Below are 16705 nucleotides of genomic sequence, written 5' to 3'. Positions count from 1 at the left end.
CACAGCAGTAAATCCCTGGCTCAGAGTGATGGGAAAACAGCTCAGTTATGAGAAAAGGCTGTGAGGAGCCTCAACTGGYGCGTTTCAGCTCAGGCCTGTGGCCGCTCCTGGCCAATACTGCTGCAGGGCCACCTGCACCCAGCCTGGTGCCTCGCTGGCCCTGACCTCACCTTGTTGAGTTGCCTTCATGGCTTTTAACCTCATCATTGCAGACTTGCYTGGTGATAACTGCACTCTTGGCCAACCCTGGTTGCCATTACCTGTCCTGCTCTGCTCTTCCTAGGGTGCTGSAAAGCTGTGCCCCTCACCAGCAAGCTCCCTGCCCTGCCTGCACTTGCATATGTCATATGTATATGTCATAACTGTTAATCAATCTTTCTGTTTCTTAAACTTTTTATTAAACCTTGCATACTACAACCAAGGGATATCTTTACCTAGTAGCATGCTCAGATGAGGTCACAGAATTAGGCATGACTTTGCCTACCTAGCCTACGATTTCATTTTATTTCTTGTGGTAGCCATACTGAGAATGGCCTCGGTATTTGCCTGGTCTAAATACACTTGCTTGTTCCGCATGAATAGATGACTTCCCCTGGACAGAATTCAAAATAATACTTGTCCATCTGTAATCTGTAAGAGCTCTTGCTCTTTTCCAAGCTGCACAGAACTTCTGATTATAAGCTCTTCTTATTTTTTCCCCAACATCAGAACATCACCTTTGTAAATGTTTTATTGCTTGTACTGTCAAATTCTGATGTCTTTTTTTCTATGAAACTTCTCAGTGGCCACACATGATACAATGGTAGTTTTCTGGAACAATTTTCTGTCAAAGGGAGTATTAAATGAGCACGAATATGTATTCTGTTTTCTAAGAGTCCTTGTCAGAACTCTGCTGATGTATCCAAAATAAAAAAATGCTTATTGTTGGTGTTGTTCTTCTACAGGACTTCACCCTMTGTAGAAAGTGAGAAAACACCAACATTCTTTTTAATTCCTTTCTGTCTATCCACAAATGAAGAATTCCTTCTTCTTCCACTACTGTACCAATGATACTTCTGAAGTTATTCATATTCCAGTGCAATAAGCTTATCCAGTTCCTCTTTTGGGCTTTGTTTTACAATGAAGGGCCATGAATTTTGGAACAGCCCTTCTAGACAGCTCTTTACTGCACTGGGTTGGTTGGCATTCCCAGATTCAGTCAGTAGCTCTCTTCTTCATTTTCCATGCTTACTCTGTGCTGATGCAAATCCATTTTGACAGGAAGTGCAGATCTTCCAGCACTTTTGAACTCCAGATTCACAGCTATCTTAATCAGCAGGAATTGACTTGGAACAATTAAAATAAATCACATACTTCACAACCAGTCACTGTCAAAAATAAGGCTCCGGGGCTTGCATATAGACTGCAGTAATGTTTAAGCTGCCTTCTACTGTCTTCTGCACTTCAGAAAGTTTCAGTTTTGCCTGCAATTTCAGCATTTTACTTCTTTAGTTCTTTTATTCAGTAGTCAGTGAKGACTCAGTGTTTAAAGTGTGTGCAAGGAATTTTCCCTTCTCTGCCCCATTCCAATTGCTAAGGATAGCAGCAATGTTACACCCAGACTGTCAGGTTGAAGCTCAGGTTTACAGCTCTCAAATTCTGACTTCTTGACTGATCTCATTGCTTATATGTTGAGCTCAGACTTGGCTTGAATCTGCAATTGCAAAGCATGAAGGGGACTTGCTTCTGCAGAAGTTTAGATTGGATGAGCTAAAGCCAAATGAAATTGCACAGCCTAATTAAGAAACTAAAGATGCAAAGATCCAACCCAAGCTCTGTCTGAGAAAATCAGGCCTTTTAGGCATTGTTCCCAGAAACAAATTGTGCAGCCCAAAGCACAGGAGTATGTGGAGATAAAGACAGCTGTTGAGTTCTTACTGTTCTTAGCTGGGGAGTAGCCTGTTCTCATATGTGCAAGCTTCATAAATTATAATGATGTCACTGACTTATTACAATGAATATGCCAGCAGTTCAAGGTTAGATACGTGCAAAAGAAGCCAGCTATGAAATAGGGACTCTAGAATCCAGTGCAATAGAATCAGGCCCATAAACATTCTCTCTGTAGCACCTACTTCATAGAAGATTTCCCTAAATTTTATCCAGTAATTCCTTTCATAATATCTGAAAACATTTTAACRTTTCACAGTATGGCAATATCAAGACTATATGTGTATAAAATAGATATGAAAATGACACTATGAACGTTCAAGTGTATAAATTGATGCTACACATCTAAGCTACATCCTAGATTTCCCTAACTTGTGGCTTTTTCTCCACATGTTAGGAAGTACTGATTTAAATGTCTTTGTATTGCCCTGTCTCTCTATCCAAAGAATTGTATAACATGGGAGCAGCAGGATTCCTCAAGACGTAATGCAGCCCACTCCTCTGCCTAAAGGTAGGAAATCAGCTTCATTTCTCTCATTCTTCATAGCTATGTGTCGAACCTGCTCTTAAAGACTGTTAGCAATGTTGACTGATCAAACTTCCTTAACCAGTCATTTATAATGTTTTCCTTGCTGTTTGGCGTTTTTTTTCCCTTAATATCTAACCTGAATCTTCCTGTTGCAATGCAGGACCATGACTTATCCTACAGAAATGACATCAGGGTTAGACGGACATAAGAATATCACAATGACATTATCCAGCTAAGTAAGAACTGAAATTAAGACAATAAGGCAATTGTATTAGCTTGTTTAGATGTGCTGATAGTAAGATTTTATATACGTTTTCTTACCTAATAACCTTTCTCACCCGTGTACTTACACAGTGTAGTGCAACAATCACTCATGAGTTCAACCATTTCACATCTATAGCTACTTTAGTAGAATGGGAACCTCATTTAATTGACAACTTCTATAAATATTGCATTTATAAAATAGTAAAAAATATGTATATTAAAGTATATTCTGAAAATGATTTATCTATATTCTTTATGAGCCAGCTGTTCAACTCCTCTCTGAAATTTTCACAACAAAAAAAATACTGAAACAAATGAACAGTTCAGTTTTCCTTTTCTGGAAATCCTTCTTCCTGTAACAGTCAGATATATTCAGTACAGTCTGCTCTGGGATTACACAAAAAAAAAATCTCCTTAAACGCTGCAGAGATGGATGGATACATACGTACTAGTTTGTAAAAWGTTCCTTGTCAAATAGAAGACAGCTAGTAAAAATACACTGTGGAGTTGCCTTCAGTAGAGTGAATGAAAGTAGGTGGGAGGCACAAAACTGTTCCAATTGCAAAGGAGGAGAAACAGTGTAGCCAGCAACAATTAATCCAAACAGTAACTGATAAGCTGTGGATAAGAGAGGAACTCAGAGAGAATCCAAGAAAAGGATTCTAATTCGTTCTGCGACGAATCCAAATTCATCGAGCCCTCTTCTTCTACTTGTTAGAGACACGGCTTGCTGACTGCTGCGAGAGAAAAACAAGACCCCTACTTCTTTTTGTCGGTGGCTCTAAAACAAAGGAACCAAAGACCTCTTACAAAGGAATGCGAATTTACATTGGCTCCATTTTTGCAGTTCACAAATGAGAAACAAAGATGACCGTAGGGAGCCAGCAATGTTCCCTTAGTGGTCTCTCTGTTATATATTTGAAATATGTTGAAAAATAAAGTAATAAGCTTACCTCTTAGGTAACTAGACATGCTGATTCTTTTAAAATATGAGTAAAATTAAAGATGAGTTCCAGCAAATTACTTATGGCACAAAAACCACATTAACGCTGCCCACACCATTATTTATAGAGAAAGAAGRTTATTTTGGCTGAGGTGACAAATTACCCTTCAAAAGCAGAAGGAAATAATAGTTTACAGGTTCAAACGGTAAAGTTATTAAGCAAGATCTCTCGGTGCTAAGAAACGCAGACCAAATTAGAGAAGTCATTTTCTTAAATTAAGTGGCAAATCAGCAATTGGATGAAGGACTGACCTTGGATCGGGGTGGTGCTCGGATGTACCATTTACAGTCTACTGCTTCAGTTTCAGAAGCTATTCCTTCTTTGACAATTTGCACAGATTCCACAATTCCTTCAGGTCCTCCCATCTCAAACTCACAAACTAAATAACAAAATACCAGAAAAATGAAACCTGAACAGCAAACAAAACTATTTTCTACAGCAGAGTGCAAAGGCCTCCAAATTTTATGAAAAACCAAGATACCAACCTGGCAATGGTTTCAAAACGCCAAGGTCCTTAAAATCTGGATCTTAAAAATTAAGAAAGAGAAAATTAGTTTTATTCAATATCCTAGTTAGTTTTATTCAATATTCTGATTATAATGTCAGTGTGCTACAACTTGACAATGCACTTCAATGATAATAATTACAAATGTATTTTTCAGTAATGATGTGCCTTGCTTTCACGACGTTTTAAAACTATCGCAATACACATTAATGCAGAAACTATTGCAGATACTTCACACAAAGCTCTTTTTATTTTCCATTTTCTATTTTTTGTTTTCATTTTCCATTTTTTATTTTATTTTCTGTTATGAAAACCTCCTTTAGTCATAATTTTCTCTGTCCCATTCTCTCTTTCAGAAGAGTTCAAAAATATTCCATGCACCAGCAGGAAAGGAGGTTACACAACTATCCACTTGATATTTTAATATATCAGTTTAATGAAGCATGATACATTTACAAATCCATTCAGGATCACTTTGCCTATTTTACTTTTCCCAGTATGATTATAACACTCAACTTTTAACTAGAGAAATCCAAACTCCATTCTTTTCTTATGTATAYTCTGCCATCCCCCACTAACTGTGAGGAGCCTCTTTCTTTGTCAGAATCATCCATTTGTTCTCCTAGGAATAAATAGCATTTATAGAATTTATTTATAGAACAGAATTTACCATAAAATTCTTTGGTTAACAAAAGTATCACATGCAATACATATTTTTGATCAGATAAACATGAGTATTTTTACTAAGATGCTTTGTGCCAAACCTTTATAGCTGGGTTCATCACTTGCATAAAGTGAGTTTGGTCTTAGATCTATGCCCCAATAGAAAATTATCTATAGAAAAATCAACATTTAACAAAATTCAGCCCAGTCTGAAGACAGGGCCTAAAAACAGGAATGTGAAAGAGGCTAAATTATTTGAAGAGAAGATGATCTCTTCAAAATAGTATAATCTTCTTACGGAGTTTTTGTCTCTTGCACTGCCAATCTATCTAGCCTGAATAGTCCATACTTTCTTTCATCTTCAGTAGAAAGAAAGCAAGAAATAAAATTGCTGGCATCTGCATTTTTGTGAAAATTTGATAGGATATGATCTTCTAAAATTGGTGAAAAACATTTATAAACAAACACTCCTCAAAAGAATAGCTCAAGAAGAAAACCAGAGCAGAGCTTGAGCCAGGCAGTCTACTCGTGGAGATGATTTCATTGCTCCAGTTTTGGGTCAATCTATTAAAAGATATAAATAAACCAACAAAAATTTAGAAATTAAGAAATATATGAAATAGAGAAAAAAAATCTGTTGTTCCTCTCTTGCCTCAGTCTATTCCATATAACAAGAATCCTAACCAAATAATATCTTGAAAATAGAAAGTTTAGTGCTGTATGAGGAAGATCAGCCTTTTTAACCTGAACAGTGAGAATACATTGACTTTAAAAATGGAAGTGTAAAAACATCCTTTTAAACTGTCTCTCTCTATAGCCAGACAGCCTATATTCTTCCCAGCTATCTTTTATGGTTGCACAATATAAATCTTAAGTAAATACTCCTGAACCTRAGGGGCTGCAAATATAACTGAGCAGGCAATTAGAATTAATTGTTAAGTAGTTTTATAGATTCAAAGATAGATATAATAATCAACATGTAATGTAATTAAATATTTCAGTTAATGTACTCAGATGTTCGTGCCTACTGCTGAAAGCAAGAAACTTAAAGGAAATGCACTTTAACTACTAGTTCAAGTTAACATCCAAACTACCATACCATGTAGCCCCTGCATGTCTTCTAGTTGCTGACCTAGGATTTGTGTAGGATGACTCTGATCTACTAAAAATACCACATCAGTAGAACACAGAGAAAGCAGGAAGGAAGAAAAGACCTTAATAGAATTTCTCCTATACAAAAAAGTTTTCACTTAAAGGAGTGTTGGTAGCCAAACTCCACATGCCTTGCTACTTTAGCTGACCTTTCTGTTAAAGAAATATGGAGCGGGACGTGTCAGAAAGGAAAAGTGAATGGCTTTCTCCTCTTTCTYCTCAGAAGTTTCTGAATCTGAGCCTTTCCTCTAGCGAGTGCACATCAGGTCTTCACCAAGGTGTGCAGGCTCCCAGAGGTCTGGGCATGGCAGATGGACCTGGCTCACTGCGCRGTACTCGGGGGGGACTGTGGGTACAGGTCCACGAGCGCTTGTGGTTGTCTGCCCACGCTCCCTACGTGGCTGGGACGCTTCATGCSAAGAGCGGCAACAGGATCCCCTCTCTGTTCTTGACAAAGTGGGTTTGGAAGTCTAATTTTTTATGACCTACACAAAATTTCTGTTCAAAAAAATTAACGTTTTGGTCACTGGAGACACTGTAAGCCCTTCTCTAAATTAGGTATGAGGCAGTGTTCATAGCTAAACACATGTCCTTGTGGAGTGCTTGCATGCCGCAGCTACTTCCACTGCAGAGGGAAGCAGCGACTGGCAAAGCAGCGGTGGCCTTTCACCATGATAATRTAAGGACTGAAGGGACAGAAAATTCGCTGAACTCAACCTGAGAAAAAGGTTTCAGTTAGTGAGACCCTGACAGAAGCAGAGTGGGAAGCATTCTGCTCTGTAAATAAAGACTGTTATCCTGGTAAGGATATAAAGGATATAAAGATAAGGATATAAAATAAAATATCCTAGTAAAGATGTAAAATATGGATATTTTGGTAATAAAAATATTTTTTCAAAAGTTGTATTAAACTGGAGCAAATCACTGGTCCAACTTTATTAAAGAAAAAAAATGAACAATTTTGTTTTCTAGATGCAAAACTTCTTCTAGCTGCTATTTCACTATATATTGTTTATTTGGAAAATATGTTCCTTCAGAAAACTTTTAATAAGGCTGAAGTATAAACCAGGTCACATAATTTGACCTACAAAACAAACCAGAAAGTATGTTTTCATTTGTCAACAATACAGGCAAAACAAAACAACATATAAGTGCAGAACCTATTAAAGAACTAGAAATATGGTAGATTACCTTGRACACGTAAGTGCTCAGGTTTGAAAAATTATTCTTTTGTAGCTTTTCRCCATTATGAGAGTAATAGTTAAATAAAATGTATTGACACCTGAGATGCCCATATACTGAGATAAAGCATTCCATTAAATATTAATAATATACCAATGTTATTATAACAAAAAAGCACATTCTCAAAGTAAGGCATCATCGGAGATGCTGAAATTTCAACCAGATGTTTGCTTTTTAAATAATCTGCTATTAAAATGATTATACTTTAGCAGTTCTTCTGTATGCAATTCAATTAAACTGTTATTATCAGTCTGTCTGAGCCAGAAGCCTTTAAAGATATATATACACTGACTAACTAAATCTTCTAATAGGYACATAGTCCTTTCTTTTGCAGCTGATGAAAACTGGGAAAATTAGGGAAAYCTTCCTAAGGAAAATCAGATAGATCACCACTAAGGAGAGAGAAAAATAGGAGAAATAAGGAGACTGTAATACATGAAGTGTTTTTTTTTTTTTTGGCGGGGGGGGTCTCCCTAATAGGGAAGCGAAATATGTAAATAGGAAATGGAGAATTTCCATAAGAAATCTGAAAATGTGTAAAGGTTATGTAAACAGAAGACCTTGCAGACAAAGTCAGTTCTGTGACTCTTTGCTGAATGCTTTGAATGTCTCTGGAAAAAATGAAGGTATCTCAAAATTTCCCATTCCATTCCACAAAAAATATATTCCTTAAATATTAAGTTAGCATTTTCTGTAAAGTCTCTGTAAAGCATAGAATTACATTTGAAGCTTCTTATGAAATACATAAATCTGTGCCACATTATTTAGAATTATTGGAAAACAAACAGAATGAAGATCTTCTGAGTGGTCCAGGGAGAAAACGGTGATAATTCAAAGATTTTCTTAAAAAGATAGTAAAAGATACCCAAACTCTGGGACTGTGTGATAGTGAAACTGCTATTCAAAAAATAAATCTAAGCTAATTACAGAGGTTAGACAAATCTCTATTAGGATGCAGACCTGGTCTGGTGGATTTTGCTGTGAGACATGGGAATATACATGTTCAAAATGGAAAAATCTGTAGTACTTAAGACTAGTTTCAAAYGAATCCACTAGGTCTTCCTGAAGGCAAGGTGTTTGGGATACAGCCTGTGAGATCTGTTCTACACTCRGCTCATGGAAACCATGGTGCTTTCTTTATTTTTACAGTTCAAGTAAATCTGTTTTTTGTAAGCTGCTGGTGAACATGAAATTTAAATACAAGGARAGTTATAAAACAAGAGGTTATTTGTCATGAGTTAGGAGGCCTTATTGCTCAAACAGTTTATGAAATAAAGTAGGAAAACCATAAAGTACAAAGGGAATGAAGATTGACTAGATTAACTCTTCCAAAAGCATGTAAATAACTTTGTTTTTCAATAAACTGCAGTCTCCTATGTGGCTGCCCATCTGTAGCATATCCGCACAGACACATTTACCCACCTCTGCATGCATTTACGCACGCGCTCTCACTCTGCTCCACTGAAGCTCACTCCARACTGGCCAACTACCTGGTCTTCCTGCCTAACATTTTCTTCCATTCTCCTAAAAAATGTACCTGGTTCACTTTTTTTCCTTTTGTGACAGTAAAAATCAAAGGTAGAGTCTCAATGAATGTTGATCATCCTTACCGTTCTCAGACTATTGCTCTTAAACACCGCACAAGCACACAGCTGTGAAGCATGCATTACAAGTCAACAAGTAGTTAGGTTTTGTTTCAAAATGGTGTCAAATGGTTTCAAAGTTAGATGTCATGATAGAAGCAGAGAGGCTATGGCAGAAAATACTGTTAATTAGATCACATTTTAAATCACACATGGCAATAAATCCAACAAAAGTACAATTATCAAACTTTTAAAACATTCATGCAATAGAAATTCTGCAACATGCACTAAATTAGTTCTCGTCTCTGTTTGTTACCGGCACAAGTCTACAGACTTGAAAAATTAATTGCACAAATTATGCCTAACTTATTTTCTTCAGTGRGCATACACACACAGATACCTTTTTCTCTAGTACTCAGTATCAGTCATACAATGAACAGGCCATGACACAGGAGATGTTGTTTATCAAAATATTCCATGTCAATTTGAAAAGCAAATTCATGTTACCATAGAGTACCGGCTTCATAAACAATCTAAACTTAACCTAACATTTTATTCTATTCCAGAACTTGTGTCACTCTGCAAGGGATTCATTTCACTCAGTATCAGAGGTTCAGTCCAAGTTAGCTGCCTACGCTCTCTTGTAYGTTCAATAATGATAGTAGATGGATACCTTTGGAAAATAATTCTTTTCAACTTCAAATAATTGTCTAAAGCAGGATGAATTTCTTTCTGGCTCTCTTGCTCCATTGACTGCAGAAGTAGGTATAGATTCATTTAAATAAATATCTATGTGTTAGTATTAAGTATGATAAATCCTACTGTACATGTTCTGTGCTAATGAGTAATTTATTTAGAGTATGTTTTTTCCACACCTAAAAGTGCAATGTGTTTCAGAATATTTGAGAATGATTCTATGAAAATCAATGAACACATCATATAATACTTATAGTCACAGAAAAAAATGCAGTCAACATACTTTAGTTATTTTAGCCAGATTTCTTCTAATATTGTTAATATAGTACAAAATACCTCCCAGAAGTATGATTTCTAAAACTAGATTTTTTACTTTTTCTTGTCATGTTTACGAATCTCTGCTTATATTCACAAAGTCTCCTTACACTGTAATTAGTTTATTATAACACATAAGTGTATGTAGTATACATAAAGAGAGCAGATTATAATCCTGTTCCCTCTTTCTCCATGATATACAAACTGCACGACTACAGCAGCCTCAGTAAGATAGGATATATTGCAAATATTAGCAGTAACTAAGCATTATATACCAAAAGTTGTTTCTTGTTTCTTTGACATAATTTGRGGAATGAAAAGGCAATATCATTGGAAAAAGAAAGCCCAAATCCATTTCTTCATGTCATTACATAATTTCTTAGCTCTATTTGGCACAAATCTAAAAAAAATATTAAAAAAGTAAAACTGTGCAATAGATAGACTTTATCCTAACCTGTTACTAAGAATGATCAAATTGAGTAGGTAAGAAGCGACCAGAATGAATTCCGCTGGGACAAAGCATTTGGATACAGACATTGCATCTAGATTTCACTTTTCATGCACACAGTGGCATGCTTTGAGATCTTACCCTGCTTCACTCCCTTGTCTATTCTGTCACATATTTAGCATAGGCTATTTTTCCAGTTTAAATTTTGCACAGGCAGGAACCACATCAGAGAGGACTCACACTAGCCTGGGTCTCATCCTCATATTGGACATATTTGACATGTGCACTTGAATCCCAGAAGTGAGAAGTGCTACTTGATACTGCGCTATAGACACAGTCAGAGAGGAGGGCGAGAATTTGGCAACAGCGTCATTCTCTAAGACTGCTGAGCAAAAAAAAAAAAAAAAGAAGAAGAAGTAGTAGTCTAGGAGCCTTCTCAATGATCTGGGTGGGATCATTTGGCAGATAATTTTTATTTATCAAATATTTGTACTAGTAACTGGGTGCTCAAATTAGGAATCAGATTCTCCCCTTGTGCATCACATTGCGTGTGTGTGCAAACACAGGAAAAAAATGATCCTCTGACAAATAATTCATACACCTTCACCTGCCAGCTGCCTGAGGGTGCGTGAACCTAGGCTGACCGCACTCACGGGATCAGCCCTTTTTGCTCTCCAGCTGAGGAACCTCTGCTAGGACTGTGCAGCTGACCTGACCGCTGGGGCTGTATGTCCATCATCACAGGCACTCTCTCTTACACATCTTCCCAAGACAATATCCGAGCGGCTTCTTGTGACTGACTAATGCTCTCTGAACCTGGCTAGGAAGAAAGAAGTGTAACATAAGAGCACCATGGAGCTTCTCCTGAATGATGCTGAACGCTAACTAGGCTACCACTAAGGCTTGGGATTTGTCTCATTGATTTGTCAGAGACGGTCCTAGCCCAGAAGTAATACTTCTGGTTCACTGCAGTAGTGGGGAAATAATTCAGAGTATTTAGCCACAACTGGCATTACTTCTACAGATGGAATCAATTTGTATATGGTTTTTGTTTGCTACTGTTGTGTGATAATTCTGCATATCCTTTTCAGTCCATAAAGTAGATTTCCCAGGACAGAGGGAAGTTATTGGGAATAACTTGGYAATACAAAGTAACTTTTGTTACTTTATAATAGGGGAAAGATTTTCTTCTAGTTGTCCCTCAGAAGCCTGGATTTCACTTTTATTTAAAAAAAAATGCCCAGAACCTACATCAGAACAAACAATACATTCACCGTGATGTTACTAGTTCTTTTTGAAAAGATACTTTTTTTATCAACTACTGTATTCAACAGAGTAGATTTCTCATTACTTTTGCTACTTTAGAGAGTACTGAATAACCTGTAGCTGATGCCACATTAAGACGCATTCCAATACAAACAGAAACATCAGCTTAAGGTTTACACTAGCTCACATCCCCTTACTGCAGCTGGCCGTGCCAGCTACAGCAGGTAGGCTATGACATCTTTGTGAAGATAACTGCCTCACACGAAACATTAAAATATTTCATCTAGTTCACTTCCTTGAAGTGACCATCTCTGGCTTTTAACAGGAGACTTTGTGTTCTGCCTCCAAATATTTTCCCACCTAGCAAAGTACTAGTTGGCCACTGGTTTAAAGTGAATAACCTTATCAGYTAATACTGAAAGGGATTCAAGTTGTGTTTGAAAAAACAACTGATTGCTTAATCATCTGGCCCTGTAAGATACCAGAAAGAGATAAAGCAGACATAATACTCCTGAAAATAGGATCCTTAGACAAGAAAATGGAATAGCTGTAGGGAACATCCATTCATTAGTTTACTGTGCAATTGGAAAAATTTTTAAGGTTATTGGATGAATTGTATTGTAGAGTTCTCCTATAACAAGTCATTTTATGCTTCCAAAGTCAGTGGCACAGGATGTGGAAATTTATTTGATATTTATTTGATATCTGCAGTAGAAATCTGTAGATGTTTAGCACCAAGAGAGAACTCAGGACTTTCACCCCACTCTACTGGAGCCTGACTGCTCTGTTTCTAATGAAAAAARTCAAAGGAAGAAGCCATTTATTGTGTTTAGTAAATCAAATCTTCAACTCTAATTGCTAATATGTGTCCCCACCACGGATAAAGCAATAGACCTTAAATCAACACYTCCAGTGAGCAAGAAGAGGAACTCTAGAAGCCAATGTAGCCCAATGAATTGCTGAGGGAGGCATGTTAATACTAAGAAACATCTGCAGAAAAAAATAAGTCTTCTGTCCTGTCCTTTTAGTGCACAYAACAGTATAGCTTTCAGAGAAAACAGTTTTGCTACTCTTTCTGCCACCTTTCAAAGGATTTTTTTTTCCTGAAAATGTTATCACAGGAAGTACACATCCTCTGACCCCAGCAGGTTTCCCAAATCTACAAAGTTCTTTCTACAGGATAAGAATATTGGCTTTCTTCAGCTTTATCTGCAGAGACATTGTGGACCTGCCTTGGAGATAGGTATTTATTTGCACTTTCTTTTGCTTCTCCATCTTTTCTGCAGCACACGGTTGCAGCTTTATGTAGTGAGAGAGTTTCAGTATAGCCTGGTTCTCAGAAAGAAAGTATCTCCTTTTAATGGTATATGTGATAAACGATGAACTTTTACTTCAATTATCCTATCCCAATTATTAATTTTACATTTAATTATACATTCAGCTATCTAAAGGCTACAAATATTACACAGGAAGGGAGCAATAACTTTTCCATGCTTTCCAGTACTATGTGAATCAACTTTTCTTGAGATTTTGGAGGAAAATCTAAGTCTTTACAGCTAGGTCTTTGGCTTACAGTTCAGTCGTYGTTACCTACAGCTTTATGGGAATGACCTCCCCTTTCATTCAAATAGATCATTTTGCTCCAACTTCAAGTAATTAAAAATGCCAGAGAACAGTACAAACTATGCATAATTGCTGGTACTGACATAGCATAAACATAGTCTGTTAGAAACAAGAYGCTAGATCTGCCGAGACTTTTATCATTCTAATGAGGAAAGTGCACATCAGTATTTGGCTAAAACAAACATAATTTATACCAACCTTAGMTCAGAATGGTTTTCATTTAAATAAACAAATAAAAATTTTAACTAATCAGTAGCAGTAGGACACGTTTTTCTGTATGCCCGCATGAAAAAAATCAATATGATGGTAAATTCTAAATAAAGGGTCTTCAATCTATTCAACCTTTTTTTTTTCATTTGTTTGTTTTTTAACAACAAGATCCCTCACTCTTCTCTGAGTACTCATTTATGCTAGCTGCATACTCATCCGCTAACTGCTTCTCAAACTGTTTTGTTCTCAGCAAAAACGGACCTGTGAACAACTGGGGATCTGTAATCTGAGTTTGAATAAATTAAGATTTATGTCTAACAGAAACTCAACTACCTCTGACTTTCCTTCACCTGAGAAATCCTACCCCCAGTTAGCTCTAAAACAACGATTATATTCAGCATATCTTATCCATATTTCAAATTCTACTGTCATAATTTTGGAATTTAGACTTAAAAATGATAGTTTCCACAAAATGTAATATATCTGCATTAATACATCTTGCCTATTCAGAAACTACTACTGTAAGACATCAATGCAATTTCCACTGGATTTGCTGGCAGTTTTGGTATTGATTCTAAGTAAGTTTAGGCCTACGATCTAACTGGAATTTAGCAACTGGTTTATTGAGTGCTGCACTGAYTGACTGGTTCAGCCTCATGCAGAGAATGAAAACTGGTCTTTCACATCACATTCACCATGAAATGGCCATTGTCATCTGCTGGGGAGCACTTTGGAAAAGTACTGTTCCTAAGTACTTATGTCCACTTCATAGCATATCCAATATTGTCATTAACTGGCTGAACAAAAGCTTGGGATAAGAACGGCAAACTGGGTACTGATTAGACATTTTCCAGTTCTTCAGTTCATGTGGAGATATTTAGAAGAAATGAGGTATCTGGGCAGTTTTCTGTTTCAGCAGTATGTCAGACACAGATAGTCAGTCATAGTACTTGGGATTTTTAGGTGTAGGTCAGCAGCTTATCCAACAGGCAGGCAATAATTAAATTGCACTTGACCAGATCAAGATTTTGGCTGCCAAACAACAGGATTTTTCTCAGCTTGATTTGAAAGAGTCATTTAAAGCTCTAGTGTTAAAAAAACCTCAACTATTTGAGGTTTATAAAATCTTTCATTTAAAAGCATTTGGTAAATCACAGATATATACATTTTAGTATCACTGAAATGCAATATTCTAACACACACACAAAAAAATTAATGCTAAGAATAAACATTCTGGGGAGAGAACGTATAATTACAAAGATTCAAATTAATCAAATCTGAYTTTTAAACAAGTAAGTCAGTATACACTCTATAAAATATCTATAAAGTTATTTTACTTAATTTCAGTTCAGACTTCATAGTTGGTAGCAGTTAACAAATGTCTAACCTACACAATGAAATCAGCATTATAGAACAAATTTTTTTTGATATATTGCTACATTCTCATTTAAAATTAATTTCGACATACGGGAGAGAAATGAGCTACAGGAAAGAAAGGAGAGGAAAAATTCAAGAGCAAACAAGAAATGGTATGATACAATCTTTTATTAACCCACATACTGCAACCAGCAGATTTGATAACATTGTCTCTTGAGCTTCAACTATCAGATAACATCTGGCAAATGATGTTTGTAAGTCCTGTTACACAACATCTTCTGGCTTCTCAGTGTCATCTAGGGGAGTGATATGTGACTAGAATAACACATTTTAGACTGCCTGCTTCTGTCATGCTCGTACAGATTTTCAGTAATGGATATGCCACAGAGATCAGTTTACTTGAATCTGACTTTATTTGGTAATTCTGTTCTCGTAATCTTGCTTTTGACTCAAGCAACCTTTCTTAACACGGATCTTCACTGGATGTTATATGTAGTCCTTTGACAACAAAGTATTCAAATAACCTTTATATATATAATGTGTAACAATCTCTGAAGTAATATTTTTTAAATGTTTGTCAGAAGCACTTACTTACTAATATCTACAATTTTGCAATGACTTTCTTTCCTTTCAGATGGTACTGTGGGTTACCCTAAAATTGAAAAAAATTCTTTAATCAAGAGCGCATTTAGTTTGTGTAGCATAGATCAAAACATTTTGTCTCTCTGAAGTCAAATTCTCCTCTACAAAACTATCTGAGGAAACACGAGTGTGCCAGACACTCATTTACCCAGCGAGAYGCGGAGCACTCTGTGATCGCGCAAACAAGGTGCATTTAACATAACTGAGCAGAATCTTCAGAGCAARGACACTACGAGAGCCTTGGGTCTCTTGAGCTAAAAAGATAGCAAATATTTGTGCTATTTATTATACCATGCATTTTTAATACGAAACTGAAAGTGTCTGTCTTGAGAATTGCTCTCTAAGGGCAGATATAGTTTTGCTGACAGTAACGTTACATGATTTGATTACGAACAACTAGCACATTTTTAACGAAAGGTCCTGAATTAAAATGTACGTCCATGCTGTTGTGCAGAGCTCTTAGGTCAGATGGGAAATATCACAGCAGATCAGAGTACAAGGGCAAATCCAGCATCTGACTTTATGATGTGAACAGAGTTGCATCCTTAAATAGAGAAGAATTTGTTCTTTGTAGATGAAATCTACTCTTTTCTGTATTGTACAAAGTTAGAGATACTGCTTTTATGCATCAGATTATAGTTATTAAATAAACGCCGGAATTCAGTGAAACTATTTTAGTTAAAAAAAAAAAAAAAGAAAAAAAGACTTTAGACGCTAAGAAGAGAAGAGGGGTTAAGGAAGCCCATAGTCTTCATTGAGTAATCACAAAAGCCAGTTTTAAAGTAGTTTTAAATATCTTCTTATTTGCTCTAAATTAAAATTGTGACATTTTTAATTATAGCATATAATTGCTAGCAAATAATTGAATGTTACTCTGCTTTTGAATCACAGGAAAAGAAAGGAAAGGAAATCAGCCAGATAATACAAACAGAAAAAATGTAATAAAATGATAACGATGTGGCAGGTTCACAAGGAAACTAAACTTCTTAAAGTCTATTCTTCCTAAATCCCATTCTTCTGCTTAAATTCTTATTTACTTCAATTGATGTCTCACCACCACTAAACATCATTATGCTTGGTCATAAATGAATTAAGAAAATAAATGAAATGAGAACACACACATTTTCAGTTGTCTGCAGATTGCTGAATAAATGGATGAGGTTGCRAAGAGTAAATAAATTAGTGATAAATAGCCATAACCACCAATGACATACAGCATAGAAGACAAATAAGTGGTACAGGTAGCTACTTCTAGATCCT

The 16705-nt window shown here is 36.2% G+C and overlaps 1 protein-coding gene across 1 annotated transcript in view; it reads right to left on the bottom strand.

Annotated features, from left to right (window-relative positions):
• NETO1 (neuropilin and tolloid like 1) overlaps positions 1–16705 on the bottom strand; it is a 63516-nt gene that overhangs the window by 23402 nt on the left and 23409 nt on the right. Inside the window, exons 5-6 of the mRNA XM_085323744.1 lie at positions 4209–4250; positions 3975–4102 (exon numbers count right to left, since the gene is read on the bottom strand). Of these exons, the coding sequence (XP_085179870.1) occupies positions 3975–4102; positions 4209–4250 (170 nt within the window). The remainder of the gene's footprint in view (positions 1–3974; positions 4103–4208; positions 4251–16705) is intronic.

This window comes from Rhea americana, unplaced genomic scaffold, assembly GCF_003343005.1.
Source record: "Rhea americana isolate MKP2758 unplaced genomic scaffold, rheAme1 scaffold_87, whole genome shotgun sequence".
Lineage (NCBI taxonomy): Eukaryota > Metazoa > Chordata > Aves > Rheiformes > Rheidae > Rhea > Rhea americana.
Note: the sequence above shows the minus strand (reverse complement) of the source record. Positions and strands in the feature narration are given on the sequence as shown.